The 24,320-nt window shown below is 42.8% G+C and overlaps 3 protein-coding genes across 3 annotated transcripts in view; 2 read left to right on the top strand and 1 right to left on the bottom strand.

Moving 5' to 3' along the window:
* Positions 1 to 24,320, top strand: part of LOC126561728 (protein hu-li tai shao) — a 272,847-nt gene that overhangs the window by 78,799 nt on the left and 169,728 nt on the right. The gene's annotated exons all lie outside the window — the stretch shown is intronic.
* Positions 1 to 24,320, top strand: part of LOC126562748 (WD repeat-containing protein 91 homolog) — an 80,743-nt gene that overhangs the window by 16,573 nt on the left and 39,850 nt on the right. The gene's annotated exons all lie outside the window — the stretch shown is intronic.
* On the bottom strand, positions 18,047 to 24,270 carry LOC126562011 (lysosome membrane protein 2). The gene is made up of 6 exons (XM_050218420.1): positions 24,024 to 24,270; positions 19,680 to 19,771; positions 19,383 to 19,604; positions 19,015 to 19,299; positions 18,358 to 18,952; positions 18,047 to 18,270 (listed from the first exon to the last, which is right to left on the bottom strand). Exons 1-6 carry the CDS (start codon positions 24,202 to 24,204, stop codon positions 18,047 to 18,049), a joined length of 1,599 nt encoding a protein of 532 aa, XP_050074377.1. The 5' UTR covers positions 24,205 to 24,270.

Raw genomic sequence — 24,320 nt, 5'->3', positions numbered from 1 at the left:
TGTTGGAACTTTAATTTAATTCATCGCTCTCTGGGTGATTGAAAAGGGGGGGGGGGAAGAGTAACCCCCCAGCGAGACAAAGAAAATCGACAAAAGAAAGCCAACCCGGACGGACAAAGTGTACACAGACACTTTTGTTTGCTGTGCGGACAGCCATTTCTTCCACAAACATCCGTCTGGATTTGAAAGGGAAATTTTTTTAAAACAACCATTTCCGAGATGCAATGTTGTACGGTTACAAAAAGAAATGTAACGGTTTTCTGTTGTCTTTATTGCTTTTGATCAGCTGCTAGGTTGAATGTGTTTCTGAAGATTTTCAAAAAAAATTGTCCTTTCTTTGAAGCAAGAAATAGAAGGGATTTCTGTTCAACCTCAATACGATTTCCTTCTACATTTTGGATTCGCTGTTCAAAGCCCAATCAACGGGTGTGTTTACGCAATGGGCGCTCTGTGAAAAGTGAAGCATTCATCAAACACTTCAATGTTAATGGGCAACAAATTGGGAGAGAGGCCAGACGTTCGTCGCTTGCTATATCGCTCGAGTCTTTTGTTGTTGTCATCGCTGCGACCCAAATCGCTGCTCTTAGACATTCGAATGCTGCTGTCTTCCATCTTTCATGTGGCGTGTGGCATGTGGAGGACATTCCACCATTCGCCAACACTCCTTCCGGCCCTTCCCCTTCCCCCCCCCCCCCCCCCCCCCTTCCTTTCGAACCATATCCAGGTTGATGTTCAGTGTTGGTCAAATGCAAGGTCGTAAGCAAGGTAATCGTCGTACGGAACCACTGCGAAGCAATCGATCGTAGCGCGGGTCACGGGATCAACGCAAGGGGTGTAGATAAATGTGATTACTGCACACTGCACACCAGCAGGTAGAAATTGCACACTGCAATTTTTCGTACCTCGCGAAACTAGTTTCTAGCCAGCTCTAGCCAGCACGGAATCGTTCGAGACAGTTCTTGACGTGGTATTTCCCTCTCCCCGGAGCACTTGCTACTGATTCCCAGATTCCGATTGTTCACACGTATTACACACATGATCAGAAACACGCTCTCACACGCTGACAGGCAAGGCCCAACAAAAAAAGGAAAGAATTCTCTCTCCAGTAAAGCCCTTTTGTGTGGAGTATTTTAAATAACGAATTACACCAGAAAAAAAAACAATTACACACTCATACACAAGCACAGACACGATCACATCTTGGGGGAGCATTGGGGGTGAAACGGGGCGGACATGTTTTCCTGCACGAGGAATCACTTTAAACTGCTTGCATGGCTATTTTACACATTCGCACGCGGCCATTCACGACTCCCCGGGTGCATTGGTTAAATATTTATCAACCTCAACAAGCGAGTCGGTTTTATTACGCCCAGGTTCAGGAAACAGTAGCACTGGACGCCGTGCATGTCCAAGCTGTGGTTGGGTTCGTTTTGTATTCGCTCGCTATTCGAACAACTTTAAACTGGTTGCACAACGGTCGGCATCAACTTTAGCAAAACGGCGCTCCAGCTCCAGCGGCTTCGAACATTCGCAGACTGGGTCGATCAAATGATCGAACTTTTGGCTTTGTGTTTTCCAACTCCTCGGGATTTGATATCGCGACCGGTTGTCTATACCCTTTCCCTCCCCTACAACACACACTCACGTTCACGCAAACACATCGGCACACATAAGAGATCACCAAACGAACAGCAGACAAAGCATCCGTCTTGACACTGGCGGTGGCGAAAGATTTGTCAACCCCGAAATATTTCCCAACGGCTGTATCACATGCGCGTTTTGAGTTCAACCAATTCACCCATGTTCTCGTCGTTGCACTTGTTTGCCTGCTTTATAACCTGCCTCCCCTCCCACACACACACACACACACACACACATACACACATATAGACACAGACACACGGTAAATGTTGAGACACTATCCGTGACACTGATCCGATCCGAAGCCCAGGTGAGCATAACGTGCAACAGTGAGCAAATCCAAATCCGCACAAGCAAAACCCAAAATTCATAACGACCAATACAGCACAGATACAGATGCTAAAAATATGGCCAAAAATCGTGGTACCAGTTGGAAATTGTGGTGAGTAAAAGGTGTGAATGTGCTGTTTTGCAAACCGAAAACAAAAACAAAAACAAAACTAGAAAAGAAAGAAACAAATTCCGCAACGCACGAACAACCACAGCACCCGTGTTGCGTTGTGCGCGCTTCAACGTTCACTCGAAAACTGGTCCCGCGGACGTCTTGGAAGCATTTCGAAGTCCAACTCAATGTTGCGTTTTCCCCATCATCAGCCAACACAATCAACGGCGACGACGAACGACCACGACGACGACAAACCTCGATCTCTAGCCACTGCGCGATCACCAAGACGCGCGAAATCGAATAACGACGACGGTGACTTAGCGGGCGCACTACAGTGACTTGAGCCTTTCGGAATGCCAAAACCGATACCACCAGTACGGTACGAGTCTGTGCTCATGTGTGTGTGGTGTGTGTGTTGGGGAAGAAAATATGTTTGTGAATGTTGGTGGGTTGTTGCAGACCTGCGGCGAGCTACAAATTACTACTGCTTCTAGTGGGCTCGTAGTGCTTGGACGAGCTCGCGTTGATAAGTGTTGGGAAGAGTGTTTGAATACCGTCTTGGATGGAAAATAGTAAAAAAGTGTTTGAGTTAAGGGGTATTGACTTATTCATAACGTAGTGACACACGAATGAATTAATATTAAATTTTCATAGAGATAATAATTTGAAGGAAAGCTCAAGCTTCAAAACGGCAACATCAACATTGAACGCTACAAAGGCCCGTCAAAAACTTTCAAGAATTCTTAGTGGGAAATATTACTGTTGAAAATACTTAATAAAATTGGGGGAAACTGTTACTGAAGAGCGTATTCTCCATACTGTACATTCCATTACCGTAATGCTCCATTTTTTTTCCTTGTTGTTTGTTATTTTATTTATTTTAGTTTAAGTATAACGGAATGCTCACATAATCGTTTGAATTCCTTGACCATTTATAGTATGGGATCAAACTTTGGATCGCATGTTTAAATAAACAGAACAGTAGTAAACTAATACGAATCACCACATTACAATGTGCTTCGTTCCATCCATCTTTGTAAAACATTATTTTTGAACTTCTTCTTCTTCTTCTTCTTGGCTTAACGACCTCTTAGGTCACGCTGGCCATCTTCTAGATCTTCTAGAAATGGTTTTCTAGACTACCGATACCACGTAGTTGGAGAGTCAGTCCTCACTTCGGGGGGACGGTCCGAATGGGATTTGAAGTATGGTCCTGCCGTTTTTTTTAACTAGATACACTGGTGTTACAGTCAGTGTATTCGTAGTATGCATTTAAAATCTGCTTTGAGCATTGCGTACCGTGTTAGAGGCGACAGCAGCGCCGATCTTCACACGGTAGGACCAGGGTTCAAGTCCCATCCGGATCGTTTTGCGTAGTGAGAAGTGACTATCCAACTGCTTGGTGTCATCAAGTCTAGTAAAACATTCGATGGCCGGCGTGACCTAGAAGGTCGTTATGCCAAGAAGATTAAAAGTTTAGGACATTTGCACCCATAATATGGTCCATTGCTTTCATAGACTATAATCTAAGTCGACAATCACAGTGTGCTCCTAACTCTAAGGACATGTTAAGGAGCAAATATGTTGATATCATTAATAAGTTTTAGTGTGTCAATCTCGTATGTCTATAACTAATTTATTTATTTATAACTAGCATGATCTTTTCCATCTTTTTTGGCTGTATAATCTCCAAAGGTCTATCATTTCTGACTTTCTTTGACTTGTTAAGCCCCGTAGATAGATAGTCAGCCCTGCGTACGGCGAAATGTTTCGGACGGGATTCGATCCGTAATTCTTCCGTGTCCAACCGACGCCAATCATCCATTCCTTTCCATGGTTCATTATGGAGGCAAAAAGTCATATAACAAATTTTACATTTTTTATATTTTTCCAGTACGGCAAATTTATTAATTAATATGAAAGTTTTTGAGTATGGCGGGTTTAACGGTAAGCGGAGTGAGCGGTTACGAGCTGGCAAGAATCTCCTGGTCGGCAGATTCAAGGTGATAGGGACCCCTAACTTCCATTCCGCTTCGGGTCTCCAAGGATCTAAATCCACCACTGGTTACAACAAGAACAACCGAAAATTAAACAGGAAAAGCATCCTTAATACAAAAGAGCTTTACTTTCAAACTTAAAAAAAGTATCAAATAAACGTATCAAAACTAAGTACTTTTTAATCTCATACATAAGTTACCATTACTTTTCAATCGTTGGCTCACCTCACCAGCAGTCACGGGGGAGGCCCATTACAACAGCCAAGGAAACCAAGGAATTACCTTCCCCAACTAGGAGCAGTTTGTGCTGGGCGTACACTGAGTACGGGTGTTTCATAGCAACAATTTTTTTCCCTTCCCTGCGTTGTCCACTGCCAGCTGCCCAGCTCAGCTAAACTCAACTCAGCCCAACCGGGCTGTCCTCCATTCACAGGCGCATTGATGTTCCACAGTTATTTGTAGGGCCGCTGGGTAGCGCGTAGCGAGGGCGAAGGGAACTCACAAGACGTGGAGCGATGGAGTACAGTGCTTTACTATTGTGCACTGCACACTGGGAGGGAAGGGGCCTGCAGTGGGCCGGGAAGAACCAGCGGTGCTGAGCCTGCACATAAAACCACCGCAACACAACGGCCTCATGTACTTCAAAAGCTTTCTTTAATTTCTTTAACGCACGATTAAGCAATGTTTCCAAGTGCCCGCGACTGTCAGCTCCATTGTACATATATCTTTAGTGCTTCTAGAAGCTGGATTTATGGCCGTCCGTCCGTCCGTTGGCGTTTGTGGTGGAAGGTTGCCTGTTCAGCGAGCGGACGGGTTGATGGGGCTGCTTTTTGTTGGTTCTTTTATTGATACTGTCACCATGGCGTGCTGTCTGTTCATCCGGGGAAGGATGGGTGTACTTCTTCTTTGACCAGCGGCGATGAAACATGACTGCAAAAACATCAAACCTTGAACTCAAATGGACGAACTCGCCCGGCGTAGCTATTCTTGGCCACTCGCAAAATCGGACGAAACAATCACGGGAAGAATTTGATTTCCATTACCGTCCGCAGCGGTATTGTTAAAGCAATTTAAATGTCACACGCTTTTGTGGGTTTATATTTTTGACCGTTTTCTCGGGAGGGGTTCATCATTCATCTTGATCGGATGATTTACGTAAGAGCGATTCAAACCAACTGGTTATGAGTAATAATATTCCATACGGTACGGTACGTCTTTTAGTGTATAAAATTGAATAGAACAGCCAGCACGACTTGCGCAGTTTCGATACATAATTTCATTATTCCACCACCAAAGATCCATCCATCCAAACTGTTTCTAGTTGTGTTCTGCACGCTCAGTAAATGTGTGACGAAAGCCAACACCAATTATCGCTTTGCTATAGATGAAAGTTGAAAACCAGTCCACCATTGTCTGCACGCGCAGTGTTTGTTCACGCCCAGGCACCAACAAAAAAGCACGCTTTGGTTGAAGGCAACCAGACGCTCTAATGAACCATGGGACAATATAACATGGTTGATCTGCTTCGATGACAAATTACCATCGATGCACCCAGCATTGGCATTGGCGGTCACCCAAAAAAAAAACGCCTGTCAAAAGTCGGATAAGCTACTTCCAATTCAGTTTCTAATAACCGCTGGCCTCTAACCTGCTAAGGTCATCGGCTGTTACGCTCACGCCATTGATTTGGGCGTCCGTAAGATGTGCTCTTCTCTCGGAAAGGGGGGAGGACCCTCCAAACCAAACCACCGTCAAGGACAGTGAAGGTCTTTTCTTCCATTTCCGCTCCTCGGATCAACCCGCGTGTGGCGGGAAGTTCGCAGATGCTGACAGCAGCGAAAATAAGTGTATTCCCGATGTGGTCAGCGTTTGTTTGCCAGCAGGGACGTACATTGTGGTACAAACTGCTGACGCAAAACGATCAACATGGGCTGTATAGCGTATAGGTTTAACCCGACACCGCTTCTCATGGTCTCATCTTTACGATGGTGAGTCGAACAAATTGAGCCGAAACCGAAACAGAGGCATCCAGAAGATCAACAAATTTAGTAAGCACGGTACGCAAAAGATGAGGTGATGAAGGGAGAGACAAAATCCCAACAAAACAACTGCACAAACCCAGCCAGCAAGCACAGAGCTTCGGTGTGCGGGGAGATGTGCTCCAAAGCATCAACATGGACATGTTCTAGGAAATCCATTAGCAAACGCTTCCGAGCTGCCCCCAGATAGTAGTGGGTATTAGATGTCGTTTTGTTTATTCATAAAATATTTGAACTTTTTGATCAAGTGTGAGCAGCCGCGTCCGTACGATGGCGGCGTTGGCAATACTCGGCGGTTGGAGAAAAAAAGCTTTATGCAAAAAGCTTTAAAACCTGTGTTTTGGTTTGTGTCGCAATCGTTCTTGGCAAACATGGTTAATATTCATGCTGATTGTATCTAAAACTCGGGCACCAAAAACAAAAAAAGTTGTCACCGTTGTCGATTCTAAATTATCTGATCGAGTTTGAATTTCCGGGGGTTTTCAACATTTGGAACTTTATTAATAGAATTTGGTTTCAAGGAAGATTCCTTCACCGTGTCTGGTTTCTTTTATGGCAATATGTAAATTCTTCTAATTCTCGCATTTCGACAAGAATTTTTGCTTACCCAGGAAGGAAGAAGTTCTCAAGGACAACGAGGAAACCCTTATCGGTTGAGCAAGGTGAGTTCGATTGAGCAAGAAAACAGCAGGAAACTAATTTTCCTAAGCTCGGGGGGGGGGGTACACAGAACATGAATCGTCTGCAGGTAAAAAAAGAAGATCAATATCATTAGGTGCAAATTGTGCTGGAAAGATTTATCACTTTTCACAATTAGCCAATTATTTTCGCATGATCACGCAATGTTTGATCCACGTGTAGTAGCGGCGCGGCTGCGATTGTACCGATGCAAACCCCTTTTGGTAGGTTGATTAATGACGATCGCTTGTAGAGGAAACAGAATGGAGGATGCAGGGCAAATGATTCTCACTAACGATGAGAAATGAGCTCGAGTTCGTTTTCAAGTTTAATTATTTCATTCTTTTCAAACTGTAGGATTTTTCCCTCCAATACGCCACATTATACTAGCCATGTAACGTACTTTTTTTTTATTTACATAGATGCGGGATCATGTGGGATGATCATGATGCACATTTTGTGGCGTTGATAAGATCCAACTTTGCTCTGACGATCGGACCACAACTGCCGGTGTGTTACAAAACTATTTTATAATTACCCGCTGGGTGGGGAGGTTCTACTACCTTCTAGAACGAAATTTTGTTGGTGCGCTTAGTTCCGGACGATCAGGAAAGCAGAGAAAGAAAGAGAGAACACATCACGATCGGTCGTTTTGCGTTTGTAATCGGAGCCACGAGCCTGCGTCTCATGGAGTGCACATATTGTCCAGCTCAAAACAACCATTTTAAGGCCCATGAGTTGCTCTCGATCGTTTGGCTTGATAACCGCTTTTTTTTTGTAGCCAATGATTTTATGCTAATTATTCCAAATGTTGTTCTGGATGATACAAACCCACACTCACACATTGGCGTTCAGCAGCAGAAGTAAGCTTTTGCAGCATCCCGAGTTAACCAATGGCAATACACCGCCGCAATCGACGAAAGGTGACTCGTTTCTTTTGACCTTCTAACAATTTTGTATAATAAGGATCGATAGCGAATGCCATCGAGGTGACAGTATGAAGCACGGGGACCTTAATTGCTATCACTTGGAAAACGGGTTTGTCCGGCGGGGTGATATAATTCCAAGCGCTCTAGAGGCGTAGTAGGAAACGGTCGCAGATCCTTCGTGCGGGGCGAGTGCGTTACTGAACCGGACACGAGCGTTCGAATAGCGCGCTAAGGGTAGCAATCAACATCGTCACGTTACACGTCACTGGACAACGATTTGCGTGAGAAGCATAGCTTCCTGGAACTGGGCGGCAAGCTCTAGCCATTATGAATCAATCGAGCTGGCATCACATCCAGCGTCAGGAATTTAACGATATTCCAATAGAATCTTCTATCGACGCGTGGATAAGTGTGCGTATCGTTTTTTTCCCCATCTTGTTTTGTTTGTCGACGGATAATTGAAGACTTGCCGTACGGCCACAGTTGTATACAGAATGACAGAGCGATTTTTTTTCGGCACGTTTCGATTTGTTGTTTCGATTTCCATAAGAGCTTCTTTAGAGACTGATCATGACGAGACAATCACTCGAACGAAAAGTTCTTGGGCAAGCATTGGACATATTGATGGCATTGTTAATCCTAGCGGAATTTTAGCGAAGCAATTCGGTCACTTGAGAAATTCCGATGATTCAACGTGTAAGATAACAGGCTGGTTGCATTTTTACTGCGAACCCTTTAGTAAAATGCCGACGGATGAAATATTATTGCTCTGTAAAAATCACACCCTAGGTGTGTAGTTCAATTTAAATGATGGAACTATATAGGGCCGCTCATGCAATATAAACGTACTACAATGGTTCATTGTGCTTGCAAGGATTCGCAAAGCGGCAGCACGCCTGTCTAGTCATAATCGAAGGTCATATTCAGCGTACAATTCAGCTCCGGCAACCTTTTACGAATGGTCAAAGTACCTTTTCGCATACCGAATGCGGTTGGGGCCGAGCGTAGTGGGGTTTTTTTTCTGTGTGCATCGCGACATACAACTTAATCAGACTAAGACTGACCTTATAATTCGTCCGTTACCAAAGTGGGTGAAAACGTGACCGCAAAGCGTTGTAAAATATTTCTTCAATTTAAGCGCTGTAAGCGTTGTAAAGTTTTTTTTTCTAAGGCTTGAGTTAATTTTATGTATAGAAAAATAGCAAATTACAGGATACCCCGAGGATTTTCAAAGCTTTCCCAGCTGGCGATATTAGCGATGTTGCGAATATATTTTTATTTTCTTAGTATTTTTGGCTCCGCGCTTTAGTTTTTTAACGGTTTCTCGGGAATTCTCTGGAAAATAAACTTAACATGGGACGTAGAATGCGAAATTATCACAAGAACCATGAGACAAAGTCAAACATATAAGAAAATGTGTCAAAACCCCTCGAGATAAAAAGAAAAATAAGTGAAAAGCGTCAAAAATACTCCAAAATATCCTGTGTTCACCATTGGTAAGAAATATTACTGGAATGGGGAATAGAATGTAACAAAGTGATGATAATATTTAATTTATTTTGCTGCCTGACAATATTACTCAATGAAGTAAGATAATTTGTATAGACAATTTGCCACATTTTAAACCGAGTATGCCAGGAATTAGGCTGAGAATAAGAAGGAAATACCTTAATAATAATAATCATTGTCTCAGTCATCACAAGCGGAGGTTACAATACGGTATTGAACTACAAATTAACTACAAATTAACAATTAACTACAAATAAAAAAAATAAAACATCACATTTTGGAGTATTTTTGGTTATATGCATCACGTTTCTATGCCTTAGCTAGGTGAAGCATAAGAGGTGAACTATAAGAGAGACAATAGGTCAGACAGGGAGGAAATGCCCTGCTAATCTAGTTTGTATGCATAGTCATCACATGCAGTGTTGATAATACGGCGTAAGCCATCATACTTAAAATAAATAAAATAATACATAAAATGAGACAAATTCAGTTTAAACTAAACAACCGTTTTTAAATATATCCATGACGAAACACCGAAATACGTTGAACGGTTTAAAGCTGCCTGTAAACGCAAAGCAGCACATTGCATACTTTACGGCGTTTAAGATTCAGTGGTGTCAAACTCGATAAGAGGCGTTCCGCTTATGTGGTGTTTGTATCAACAGATTAAAACTAGAATCCTGTAAAACTATTTAATTTCGGTAGAGCGAGTTCAAAACCGAATGATTTGATTCTTCGAGAGGTCTCTGACTATATCTTTGACCTTGTAAGGCATAATATAATCGCCTGGGTTTAGTTGAAATGGGAACATCATGCATATGTAAGGCTAATTTGCAATCCTAATGCTATTTTGCAAAGATTCATACAAATAATTCATTATGAGCAGTATGAACTGAAAAAGCTCAAAATTCTAACAAAGATAAATGCTTGTGAAAAACACGAATGTTTCTTTTTGTAACAAAATGATGTTTTTTGTCTAATCGAATCGACGTTATTTTCCAATAAGGACAATATAGGTTATTTTTACGTAGTTGCAAATAATGGATCGATCGAGAATGAAAACCATTCTAACTTACAAGTAAGATTTTACTTCACTGATGAAAGTAGTTGGTTGTTTTGTTTTACCTCACTACTGAACGCAAACGGCCAAAGCCTTTCCTCGACACACAATAGTCTTAGCTGGTGCGATGTATGCAGGCCTAGATTTCATTTAGTACCATTGACATTGAAGCACCGCAGCCAATACTTTGAAGCACTCTGTAACAAAAACAACAGCTACCAACCTAGCTGTGCCATTTGGTAACGAAGTCACGCATCCACACCGATAAGTCACTGAAGGTTGGTGGAGTATTTCTTCGCTTGTTTCGCTACCCCTACTACAGCTGCCAACGATCGGTCATTAGGAACGCTCTTCGCATAGACAACAAATAAAACATTCGCATTTGTGGGGTAGTTTGAAATTAACACTACCTAATATGTCAGGAATCATGGACGAGTGTTTTACTACCTTAGAGTAAGGTGCTGAGGGTCATCCGTAAAAATAGAGAATCACTTGCTCATCAGTTTGAACAATCACTTTTACAATTACCATAAGAAACGGTGCAATAACGGAGAACAGGGTTTGCAAGCACAATAAGGAAGCTAAATAATAATTGAAATAATTGATCCAGAAGCAATCGATTGCTTGAATGGATTCGTATACGATGTTTGATGTGCGTAACATTGGACAGTAATTATGTTGTAAATTATGGAGCTCAAACAACATTTTATTTGCATGTCACTCAAGTCATAGATGACCTTTTTTATTAGAGTGGTCTCATTGTGATATAATTTAAGTTGTTTGTTCTTATATTGTCTTGTTGCATGACGCAATGTGATTTATGAGTAAACTAATAATATCCGTTTCACATAAGAGGAATATAAGGGCACAATAAAAAATGACGAGTGTTTTAATGATTTTCAGCTTATAATATCCATTCTAAAATATCTGTCACGACGGAGTAACCCGGTGATCTCTCTTAGTCGCTCTCTAGACAAAGATTCTCAGAAGGATATTTGACCCAGCAATTAATCAAGGACAATGAAGTTGAGACTACTAAGGTGTGCTCTAGGGGCTGTACAGGAATCTTAACATTGTGCAGCGAATTAATTTCAACAAGGCACCAGTGGGCTGATTATGTCATTAAAATGTCAAAACGTCCACATAAACAGAAGAGCCAAGGTACGCCCAAACTGATCCGGGATGCTGGAGTGGCAGACCACAGTTTTGGGAATTTCTTCAACAGGTTAAAGACGGTTTAGCGGTTGTAGTGCTTTAGTTAATTATTGGTCATTCTTTTGTAACTTTGGTAAAGTTCCTACTTAACTACTATACTATACTATATAACCTACTATGTAAGTTTTAGGTTCATTTTCTAGAGGGAGGAGGAATAGCGGGTGTTAAAATGCCAGTTTGAATCATGCAAACAAATTGAATCATCCAAAATCTGTGTAAGGAGTATATAAACTTTAAGTGATAAGACATTTCTCTGTAATAAAAGCAGCATCGAATCGATGGTTTATTACAACTCACTGGCCTTTCGTTTTATTGCTTACGAAATTACGCTTTTTGTATGTAAATTTGTTTACAAAGGACAAGCAAATTATTAAAATTTCATTCTTATCTCTTTATACTTGGATATTGGTTTTCAATCCGGTGAATTCGTATTGTAAACTCAAAATTTCATGCTTAAAAGAAAATTTAGAAAACCTTGATTTCAGCAAAGGAAATAACACATGCTTATGCATCGCTTAGATTTACTAATCAATATCTAAAACAGCAAATAAAATTTACAACAAAAAAATATAACAAGAACAACACGTGTTCTCAAGTTTACTCATACGCAGCATTCTGTTCGTTCTTCCTGCCGTTCCAGTTCGCTCACGATTTTGGACGTGCTATGCGTTTCGACCTGTCGTTCTTGGTTGCGATCTTAAGTGGACGTGCGGTTCGTTTCGGAAGGTACTTAAAGTTCTTGAAGAACGAAGTTCCGTCGATCATTTGATTGAACTGAACGAACTACAGTTCAGTTACCGCACTTTGTACCTAACTCTATATAATTTCTATAAAAACACCTGCCGCAAAGGACGACAGGATTAGGTTCGATATGCAGCCCTATCGTCTGAAAGATCGTCGCCGTTACCTCTAAGCCACAGAATCCGATTTACCAGACTTCAAGTTTATGTGAATTAAACTGGACAACCAGCCCAGCTCCTAAAATTATAAGACATTCAGCATGGATAGAGAATGGTAGATGGTAGAACTCCAAGGATATTGCATTGATAGGTGACATTGGTCGACCCAGAACCCAGAATTATGTTCTTTTATGTGAATACTATGAAAGATTGTTAAGGACCCGGCTTGTGGGACCGAATATAAAATTCCACATTGACCGTTGCTTTTGCATGCCGAACATGTAAAAACATAGGCAGAAAATTTAATTTTGAACCTTTATCGATTAATTTACATTTCATTAGCAATGATTCTTCTCTTTACAAAGTTTTTTTAAACAATACAATGGTGATCCGGTTGTACAATGTCTCATTAGTCTTAACCATCACTTAAGTTTCTATATTCTACTTCCATTAGACTATTTGGAACAGTAAAACGTTTTGAAAGGCAACGTTCTCGCTGCTACACTATTAGCACTAATTAACAGTACTTTGTCTGCAAGTAAAAACCTTTCTGCACGCAGAGCTATTTCTTACCGATGCTGCCACCTTTTTGTTGTTGTAAAAAACAAACCTTCAACGTTCAACCAAAAACACCAAATGTAAGCGAGATCAATTATCGCTTCACATCCGAGTGCGCGCGCGCGCTCGCCAAACGCGCATCCGATCCGATCCGTCGTGCCGTGGAGCGATGGAAAATTTCGGTTGCGTTTTTGGATTTGGTAGACGCCGAAGAGGTTTTCCTCTTGCATTGGTTCGCAAAACCAAGGATCTTAGCACGGCGGCACGTGACCTACTGACAGTGAAACTGATCGATTTCTCGGCCTGCGAGAGAGACAAACGATTCGTTTAAAAGTAGTTTTTCAGTTTTTTTTCCTTTGCTAAAGCTAGCACCGGAATCGTTTTTCATGCGTCGCTTCACAACTTAAACCCACGCAACCGATTCGCATGCAGCACGACACTTCGGTGCAGATTGCAAAAGCGAGTGCGAGAAACAGAAGGTACACGCGTACCGAAAAAATAGAATTGATACCACACGCCGATCCGCACGCCTGCAGCAGGTGGAAATGTGGATTGGTTTTATTATCTGTTTTGTGAAAAGAGAAAATTTCCCTCCCCTGAAACGGGTCACAGCAGATTGTTTTTGGTTTGGGGCTTCAACACCACTGGCACGAAATTGGAAAGGATCTCGCGTACACCGGCGAGATGATTCATATTACGTTACGTTAAAATATTCGAAAGTACTTACACAGCTTAAAGTTGCGCCTGCCGAGAAACATGATGAGTCTTTCGTTCGTGATCCGATCCGACACCGGTGGCAATGCTAGACGTTGGTTGAGCTTTCTGCACTTTTCCTTTTTTTCGAACGGAAATCCCAACAAACAGCACTGTTGGATGATGTCAACACACCTTGCAAACTAGACACTTTTCACACCAATCACCCGTGAAACACTCACAAACACACACACAAGCACGATGGAGGTTACGATCTCACTTGATCCTCACGAATCGGTAGGAGGCCATGCGTAGGAGCCTTGTTTGCAAAAGCTGAACCGAACTGCTTAAAATTTGGAGATTTCTTTCAAACCAATCGACCTCTGCACACAGCACGGCAAGCTCGGCTACGCGGAAGCGATGTTGAACGAAAGCTACGAAACAATCAGAAGAAGGAAAAAACCCATATTGATACGTGACGTCAGAAGAAAAAAAACGAGCAGCAGAAAGAAAATATAAACACACAAGTAGAAAGCTTTTTCGCAACTTGGCAAACTTGGTAAACCGGAAGAAAAAGTAAAGTGGGAATGAAAAATTCATTCGACGCCACACAGCGTGGCATACACGGGAAATGCGATCGATCGATCGAGCACGAGGTAGTAGAACGATAGTAACGCACTCACGTCGGGCAAACGATGCTCGGACTGATCCTACGCTATTTTAAAACTGTGTCAATGATAAACCCTGGGCACCTTAGGCGAACACCGAAAATGTGATCTCGCTTTTGCACAAAACTTATCCTTGGCAAGATGACACCCGAACGCGGATCATCATCACCGGTAGACACCGTTAGCTTGGTCTTCCCACTATACGACCAAACGCTTGGACCGCGACCGAAATTTTAAAATCCGTAACGGGATTGGGAGCTGCAAAAAACAAACCGAAGCGGACTAAACTAAACACACCAACAACCGAACTGTACCACCACGCACTATTGCCAGACGCTGGCGGTAGTAAAAAGGGCCCACTCACATACACACGCGCGCACGCTGGGCACAACCAAATAAACCGCTAACCGGCCCCACCGTACGCGTACCCAAAAGCAATCGTCAGACGATTGATTGGGGAACCGAGACTCTGTGGCTGGACTGTGCGGGACGATGGTTCCTGTGTGAGTGTGTGTGGTCTTGTGCGACGGGTTTCCGAGTCCGCCCGCGAGAGACTTACACTTCTGTACGTGTCGAGTTCAACCAACCGACTGAACCGGACCGACGTAAGTTGCGCGCGATCGCATGCGATCTGTGGTGTGTTTTTTGTGTGCCGGAGGTGTGGGGGAGGGGGGGAGCTGACCACGGGATAGATTATAGGTTTTTTTCGCTTCCCTACCTCTGTAACCCTCTCGTAAGCACTGTCTCTAACGAAAGTTTAAAAAAAGGTTGTTTATTTAAACTGAGTGCGTGTTGAATTATTGAACCAAAAAAAGAATGCAAGAACATTAAAAAATAATTCTCGATTTACACGATCTCATCTGATGAGTCTTTTTATTTCCACCGAACACAAACGCACACACTAAAGGGTTAAGAGCTAGTGTTTCAGCACGGTCTGGCGGGAACTGGCACTCCAAGTGGCCAGCACATGTGGAGGACGGAACCGGACGAGTGCGTGCGTGTATTTCCTCCTTGGTTTTATTGCTTTACCTTCAGCTTTTTGGCTTCCATTATTCGACCACTCATCGAAAGACTTCAACGCAAGTCAACCGGGAGATTGGAACGCGTATATTTGCTAATCGTTGTCGAGTACTGTTGTTTGTTTGTGGTTTTTGTTCAGCCAAAACCGAACGGACGTACCATGACGCACCGCTTTTTCTTGACCTAGCCTTTGCCGGACGGTGTCTTCTTCGTGGAAGAAAGTTAAAGCCCTTTGCAAAACGTAAACCGCCTCGTGACAGCGCATGGCGCGAGAAGTGCAAGTGCTGCAACAGCAAGCAAAATGTGCTGATGAATTATACAATAATGTTAATGTTATTTTTTCAAAATATTTCGTTGAGCAACATCATAACGGAAAGCCCAAAAACACACATACACATTCACCACACCGCAAGTTAACCGAAACGTGGCTTGCGTGAATAAAAGAAAGATGGCTGCTGATTATATTAGAAAGGTTATGCAAAACATAGAAATATGGAAAGTTTGCTTTTGTCTACATACATTGCATATACATATCGAATATCAATGGCCTGAAAATCCTACCGTTTTGTAGGTGCAAACAGTGCAAAGACTTTTTGAAAAGATACTAAGGATAAAGTCCCAAGCGGCCTTCGGACAAGTGCCTGACACTTTGGCCTTGGTTGATGGTGAAAAAAGTTTTTTAGTCCACTTAGGATCAATGCGACGAAGACAAAATACCTTCCTCATCGTGATAAAGCCCGGCTCGGATGTAGAGTATTAGTTGACGTAAGTCATACCTACTACGGGCTTCTCAAACTCTTGCTATCAAGAAAACTCCAACAACACACGAATGATTTGCTGACTGAAGACGCCAATGTACACGTCAATTCCGAACGGCGGGTGCTAAGGACTAGAAGGAAAATGAACCACGAGCTAGCTGAACTGTTTGGCGGTGCTGATATATGATTTTTCGAGTCTTTATGTCAAGCTACTATTCCGTTTTGCATACAGAACGATTGGATATGGTCTTTCGATAGAGGATCAGAAGACCCGTAGATCGACAGTGTGGCATTCTACTCAAATCACCATCTCAAGCCCATCTTGTCTAGGATATTTTTCAACACTTTGATGAATGCTCTGACCTGAGTTTAATTTCATTTTCATGAAATCATCAGATAGCTAATACGAATGTGATGCAAAAATTTCAGGGGCTGAAAGTAGTTGCCAGTCAGACTTTTGTAAGAGTAGTGAGAATTGGCGATTCAAGCTGTTTGGAGGCCAAATGCGGAATGGATATCGAGGCCCACCACCATCAAAAGTGTTGATCGTGTGTGACTGGGGGTCTACTTTCGTTCAATCCTCTACGAAACTACTACTGCAAAGCTCCCAACACAAAACCCTTGATCGAGATCCTTAAAGTGAGGCAGTTGTTGGGGCCCTTGGCAGATTGGATCCATCAATGGATGTTATAAATTTTGAAGTATTTGCAGTTGGTCAATTGGGTGTCAATATTTCCTACTTTGCTGCTCAAGGGTGAGCTTCATAGGACGAACAAATTTTCAATTACAGCTCCTTGACTGTTACGTCCAAAGCTACTGTACATGACAGCTACGGCAACGAAAGGAAGTACATGGTTCGATGGATTATTAAAGCACAAGTACATCACATGAAGTGCCCCTAAAACTTTCTTTTAACTGCATTATGCTTTCTTTAGCAACAAACATATAGAAAGCATTACGTAAGCGATCATGGGCAGTCTAACATTCAGGTAAGAACTAGAACACGGCATCCCTTTTTCTTTCCGATCGAACAATGCAGGTCGATCCGTAGATACGATCACCTTACATCCCATACACAACTGCGACGAATTTGTTTTATTGCCTTCATTGAAGTACGTCACTAGCACGGCAAACGGCTTCGCTATTATCATTATCTATTATCAGACCGCCACCAAACGGTTCTCAGCGGCAGAATAAACGGGGCTTTTGTAGTACGCAACGTTGAAACAATCTGCCCCACTAATAGCTTACAATCGACTACAAACGCGGTACTTCGGTGCAACGATGTGGGATGCAGTGCAATGCGCATCAAAGCACATTCTAAAGCGATTTTAGCCGTGCATGCATATCGGCGATCAGTAGTAAGATGGCGGAAGAGAAGCAGGCAAACGATCTACGGACGCACGGCTAGACGGGCGTAAGACGTAGGAAAGGAATGGGCTAATTTACAAGATTACAACAACAGCAACAACAAACCACACACGCACACATACACGGACAACAAGAACACTACGTAAAACGTATTCTAACTTACATTTTGGTACACTAACTGGCGCACTCTAGTTGCGCACTAGCGCGCAGTAGAGAATAGTAAGGGGCAGGGTGCTATGAGAACCAAGCCTCATCTTAAGATAATAAAAACAAGCGTCTAACGAGGGCGCTTGCTTTGTAGCTGCGTATCAAACAACCTGCTATCGATATTCGAACACTGAACGTACTGTTACGAGCCTATCCTACGCTACTTCAGAGGGGTAAGATGTATGGAGTGAGATTGGCATTTGCCAACCGGATCTTTCTCGTAACGATCAGCGAATGGATGAGTATTCATGTTGATGGTTGGAGTTGGGATTTCGGTATGAAATTCACTTTTCTACCGAAACTAACGGTTCCGTTTTGGCACGATGCATCCTTTGCATGGCACAAGCGCCACCTGTGCATTACTTTTTGCTAGAACTCCGCGCACCGTAGTAGCATTTGGCAATGAGCAGAATAAAAGATAGAACGAAGAACGCCAGCGTACCGACACGGAGTGACATCTGGATAGCGTTCGCACTGTACGTGCTGTGATAAATCATGGCGCGCAGTTCGTCCGAAATGACGCCCGGTACGACTTCGAGCCAGATTACCGGTAAATACTGCCCTTCATGGAACTTTTCAAGACCTGCAAAAAGTAATAGTAGGAGAACAATTTAACTTCCTACGTCTACGACGGTGCTCCTTGAAGTTCGGTTCCGAACCGTGCGCTTACCCGTAATCATGGCTGCCTTCTGGACCTGGATGTTTATCTGAAACCGAGACGCACCATCAATCGGGAAAGCCAACCGCGGGTGAATGTCGGCGTACGTTTCGTGCTTTTCCTGCACCGGTTCCACGCCCTCGATAGACTCAATTAACTTGCGATCGCCAGTGTAGAAATGCGGAAATGAGGCAAAAATAGGCGCACCCATCGAGCAGCCAGTTATGTTAAACAGCCCACTGGGAGGACACGATCCGGACTCGAGGTGGCAGAAGCAGTGGTTTGGGGTGTGCTCATCGGGATGCGAGAACACATTGTTGGGGATTTTGTATCGCCAAGCTGGGATACCATCGAGTGCGGTTACCTCACTGTCGTACACGAGCGGGAACTTTCGGCAAAGGGATTTGATAAACACCTGCAGTGGCTGTTTGCGATCCATCAGGTGGGGTGGAAACTGGGACCCATCGGTTCCTCCTACGTGGTCACACTCGTCCGTGTGCCATAAATCTAGTCTCGGCTTTCCGTCCAGATGCTTGATCACGGCTAGATCCTGGAGGCTAGATTCGCCGGAAAAGATCGTAAAATTCTCCGCACTGGTTCCATTGCGCTGTAACAGAAGAGGTTGGATCAATTTTTATTACTACAACAGTATGTGTCATTCCTACTTACTGTCATAAGCATTCCGAACGAAGAAGATACGATATCAGATCCAAACATTGATTTGGCGAGCTTTAGCAATTCATCTTCGTATCCCCAGAGCAAAGACTCAACCGGTTTCTTGATGAATGCCGACGAACCAGACGAACTGGCGGCTACATTAAAGGTGATCTGATTCCACGTGCCCTCTAAACGTTTTTTAGAAACGCCGGTAAGGAACACTACGTTTGGTACGACAACCTGATCGAATGGTTTTCCTTTCGATTCTTCCGGCAGGTACTGTATGTAGCGATACTCCTAGAGAGTTAGAGGGACGCAAGAATAGAGTCGTTATTCGATTTACGATCGTCATTTAAGCTCAAGTTGAAGCTTTTACTTACCCGATACGAGATGGTACCATCGCCATTATGTATGATGTTCGTTTTCTCTGCCGTTTCTTTGTAAACGAACGGGCCTAAATCTTCCACCTTAAGCTTGGAAGCTTTTCCTTCCAAAAATTCCTTTGTGTTGGTGTAATTGAAAACGTGCACTTTAAGTAAAGGGTAAACCGGTGGTCTGGCCCACCATTCTGCCGCAGTTGAGTTTTCAGTAAGTATTAATTGCTGATGGGCAGGAAGTATAGAAAGTTTTTTTTAATTAGTAACTGTACGCTTAGGCCCATCATTTGCTGCGATTACCTTTAGTAGGGAATTGTTGTACATGTTGGTGCACCACATGATGAAGAAGCCAATGGCGCTTGCTACAAATACTATAAACAAAATGACAAACGCTGCAAGGGGGAAAAAGATTTAAAAAAAAATTACCATTTTTTTATATGCATAATTTAGAATTGTCTTAGCTAACCTATAATCGATGCTTTGATTTTGAATGATGGATGAATGGGGACACATACGGTTGAGGAAGGATGGAGTCACTTTTTGTGTTGGAACAATAAGGATATTTGAATGCTCGTCCAACTAAGTAAGTAAGAAAGTAAATTTTCCATCCTTTTTCCAGTTTTGCACTACGACCTATTGCTTGCTATAAACAATAAGGATAAGTGAAGCGGGTATAAAAATCCGTCCGAACCGCCTCTTTGTGCGCAGGATTGATTGTGCAACTATGGGTCTGTCTTCATTACAGCTCAAATAATAAAGTAAGTTTCGCACGCACTGTAGAGTTGCTCGCTCACTTAGAAGCTTTGTCTTCACTTAATTCCTCTCTAGGTTGCTCTGCATCTCACAAAAATATGCTTGCCTCATAAAGTAGCTCTGCAAGCTCTGTAAGACCTTCAGTGAGTGCAAAGCTACTAACAGGCCTCACATCTCACACGTTAGAAAGCAGCTTCACCAGACATTTCATACAAAAGACACGTGGGTTGGGTCCGCCATCGTGTCCTTTCAAACCGGTCGGAAAAGAAGTGTTGAGACAATCGACTGTAGTGCACTAGAGGATTGCCAATAATAATTTTCTACGACTGACAGTTGTTTGTGGTGATGGTTTTGAAACTACAAGTTTAGATTTGGAGTTTATTTGTATGGTGTAGCTTTTTTTAATTGCCATGAAGAGTTTTAACACCAAACAACACGTGCTTTTGGGTATTTATCTTGTTTTGTTATCCAACCAAAAATGTTTTGCAACTAGCATTTAGAGCTTGTCATCAAATTTGCTGTTCTGCCGAGAGGATTCGTCACAATATAACAAAGCAAGTTCGAGGAAACTGGTCTATGCTTAGGTTTGTTAGTAATATAGTCTCTGCGCTCAAAAGTTAAGAGGCACAAGAAAATTCGATAACTTCAACTTAAATAGTTCTGGAAATTAAAAATTCAAGGAGCTCAAAATATAATCATGAACAATGTCAGCGTTGTATTCGATAATGTTTTGAAGCAGTCTGATACAGCGAAAAGTTACAATGACGTGTGCATTAAAAAAGAGCAACAAAAATCTTCCGATTTTTTATGCGCTCGCACTGCCATCTGGTGGTTGGTCCAGCGGTCAGTGGTCAATGTATTCTAGTTGATTACATATTTTCAAAATTTGAGAGCTTTATCTCATAATTTACAGAGCGCAAAAGTGTTGCTGCTCATTCCGGCCCTTTCTGGAGAAGAGAAAGTAGTCAGGATCTGGCCTTTCGACTATTTCAAGTCGTTGGAACATTCAACAGAAGCGTGATTCATAATCAAAGAAAAAGGACGTCACATCTCGTTTAAATTTTTCCAGGAATGGCATTGACCAATATGATTTATAGTACAAGGAGCCACATGCATTGAAAAGCACCACAAAGATGGCGAGTTGGTGTTGTTATCTACTCAAAGCGAGCGCTGGGATAAGGAGCGTTTGGGAATTCTGGGGGATTCCAAGCAGCCAAGTTAAGTATGTCCTAGGACCGTCCGTTCGCAATTTTCTACATCAATTTGAAGAATCAATCAAATAAAAAAGCATAGTACTTTTCAGAGATGAATTGATACAATAAGCGATTTTTAACAGAAAAAGGTCAACAAATTATTTTTTGACACCCATGACTTATGGCAAAAGCCCGCAAGATGCCGCAAGGCCGGCGAGCTCAGGCGAGAGGCTGCGTTTTTTTCTTAAATTAAAGATTTTTTAAAGAAAACAATGTAATTTGATTGTTTACAGTATCTTTTATCGTTTGATTTGGGTCTAAAAGCTGCATCTCAAAAAAATCACTTTTTAATACATACGTTATGTTTTCAAAATTATCATCGATGCATTGATTCCTGTGACCTGGTCTGGACGATGTGTGTTTCTAACTAGCAAAAACACTAAACTTTGTCCACAGCTAATAGGAACTGACCGCCAAGATTATGTGATTTAAACCATTACACTTATTCTTATGGGGTTATGATTAGTCGCAGCCAATTATGTGACTAGAGCGTTGGAAAAACATCTACCATTTGGATGCAAGCTATCAAGAAAGTCCAGAACCAACCTATATCCTAACCTACAAATGCAGAGTAGTTTTTTCGTATTTCACGGACGGACTATGTTTAATGAAAACCCCTTTAGATGTAACTGCAAAAGTAATGTTCCTTACGGCTCGAGAAAGATGGAGTAAATTTGGGTAACATTCTAGTAGAGAAAACTCAAAGAGAAATATCCCGCCCAGATGATATAATTATGTTGTACATTAGGCAATCACTTCTGTCCTCGAGTAATTCTCGAGTAGCATTCTCCTTCTTCTTTGGCTCAACAACCTCAAAAGATCTTGACCTGCCATAACTGGTCTTTCTTGACTTAACTTACTCGTAGCTGACAGTGTCGTAAGACTACCTTCTACATATCGATCGAAAGTAATAAAACGTGTGATGATGAGTGATTTAAAATCTTAAAACTGTAGCAAAAGTGGTTTTAGTAAAGTGAGAATAAGTACACTAAAAATCGATACCCACAATGTTATAAATGCCAATCACATAAAGGCTTAAACTTGTACATTCCTTACGTGAAGCACAATTGTTAATCACTTATGGCGCTAGATGAAAGGAACCAAACTATTATCAACAGCGTGTCCAGTTGCGTGCATGGTGACCTTTCGCGGCCTTGATACAAGCACACAGTAGCACACACTAGCAAGTGATAATCACACGAACAAATCGAAAATCTAGTCTTTTTGGCATTTAGAAACCCACTCCATTCAAAGCTTCCAGCGAAAGCCGCATAGTTTTTGTCTACTTCCGCGGCGTTGCCCATCGATCACTTATACCCGCAATATGTGTGTCATGTACATTGTCGTAAAAAACATTTCTTCCGATTCAGGGAGCGTGGCATGAACAAAAGGGTATGTTTTAAATTTCCTTGACATGGGTTGAGGTCTACACCGGCAAGATCAACGCTTTGCGATAGTGCACTCTCATTTGCTTACAGCAAAAGCCACCCTGCAAATACATATTGGACGTTAGCGTACACTAGGTACTGGTTTGAGGCCGTTTGAATTGTGCACAACAATCAGCAGCAGCGACCGGCGTCGATTACAGTGCATGTGCAAAATGGCGTCACAGCATCGATAGGTAAGTGATCAACTGTGAATTATTTCGCTCGCCGTACAAAGGATTTTTATGTGTGTAATTGAAATAGCACAGCGAAATAAGCCGTTTGCGGGCTGACTCAAGGGTGTAATCTAAAGCTACAAAACTTCCTGCTAGATTAGATGGTAGCCTGCGCACTGGACTAATAACAAGTAAGTCAAGAAGCTTCCATCATCGGTACACCTAGCCTGAACTTCTGCTGCTGCTAGTGCTGGTGCTGCTTGTCCGGCGACCCGCACAGATCGCAATCCTTGACCCTAGATGTCATGTTTTCTTTCACAAAAATTGATATTGCGTCCGTACGCAATGTATCAGTCCCGAATACGGATCGACCATATCACCGATCGTCAACCACGCGTTGCTGATACCACGCGCTGTGACGCTCAACACTTGCTGCGAGATGTTGAGAGGCGCCAGTATAGTAGGGCTTCTCATAGTTTTCGAATGCTGGAAACCGACGGCCCAGACGGCCTGGGATGGTGATGATGATTTGTACGCGGCTAGTGAATCTAATGCGGAAGCAAAATTGTGTCGACTTTGAAAAAGCAAAAATAGTACACACACTTCAGATCGTACCCATACGGTTAACTCTGGCAGCGATTCATGTGCGAGAGAGGCTGCCCATTGAGCATGGGGCAGTAAAACGAGTACGATCGCGATATGGGACCAAACACGCGCATTTACATTTCACTTTCGTTGACGGTCCTTTTTTTCGGGGCCCGTACATGATAAATCGAACAGATAAGGCGGCCGGAGAGGTCAGCGCAGTTCATTATTTAAATCTAGCACTTGAGAACCCATCACATTTCACCTGCCATCAGCTGTCAAGCACATGGTCACACAAAAAGAAATCGGGTGCGTAATCGACGGCTCGTACGATGGTCGCCGTTCAAAATCATACGTTCTACACGACCGATTACTGTGGTGCGCGATGCGCTCGCGATGATGTAGGGCTAATCTACCAAGGGGGAAAAACGTACGAAACAATGCTCAACTCACTAAGTATTCGGATCCACTGGTTTTCTTTAACACCTTCACCGGATCGTTGCTCTAGCCCGAGGAAGTAAAACATTGTATTTAGGGCACTGGTTCGCCTCTTCAGCGGTTTCCGCGGTCGTTCGGTGTCGGAGGTGGTCGGGATGACCGTCTCTGGGCTATTGAAAGCAACCATTTCGGGCATATTGGCGTACAAAGGCTGTTCGGAGCGTGTTTGTCTTGGGTACCATACGAGTGGCTATGAGTTCACTGCGATGATTGTTCCTCTGCCCGTAACCTCACGGCTGCAGCACCACTGGC

This window comes from Anopheles maculipalpis, chromosome 3RL (assembly GCF_943734695.1).
Source record: "Anopheles maculipalpis chromosome 3RL, idAnoMacuDA_375_x, whole genome shotgun sequence".
NCBI classification, from domain to species: domain Eukaryota; kingdom Metazoa; phylum Arthropoda; class Insecta; order Diptera; family Culicidae; genus Anopheles; species Anopheles maculipalpis.
Note: the sequence above shows the minus strand (reverse complement) of the source record. Positions and strands in the feature narration are given on the sequence as shown.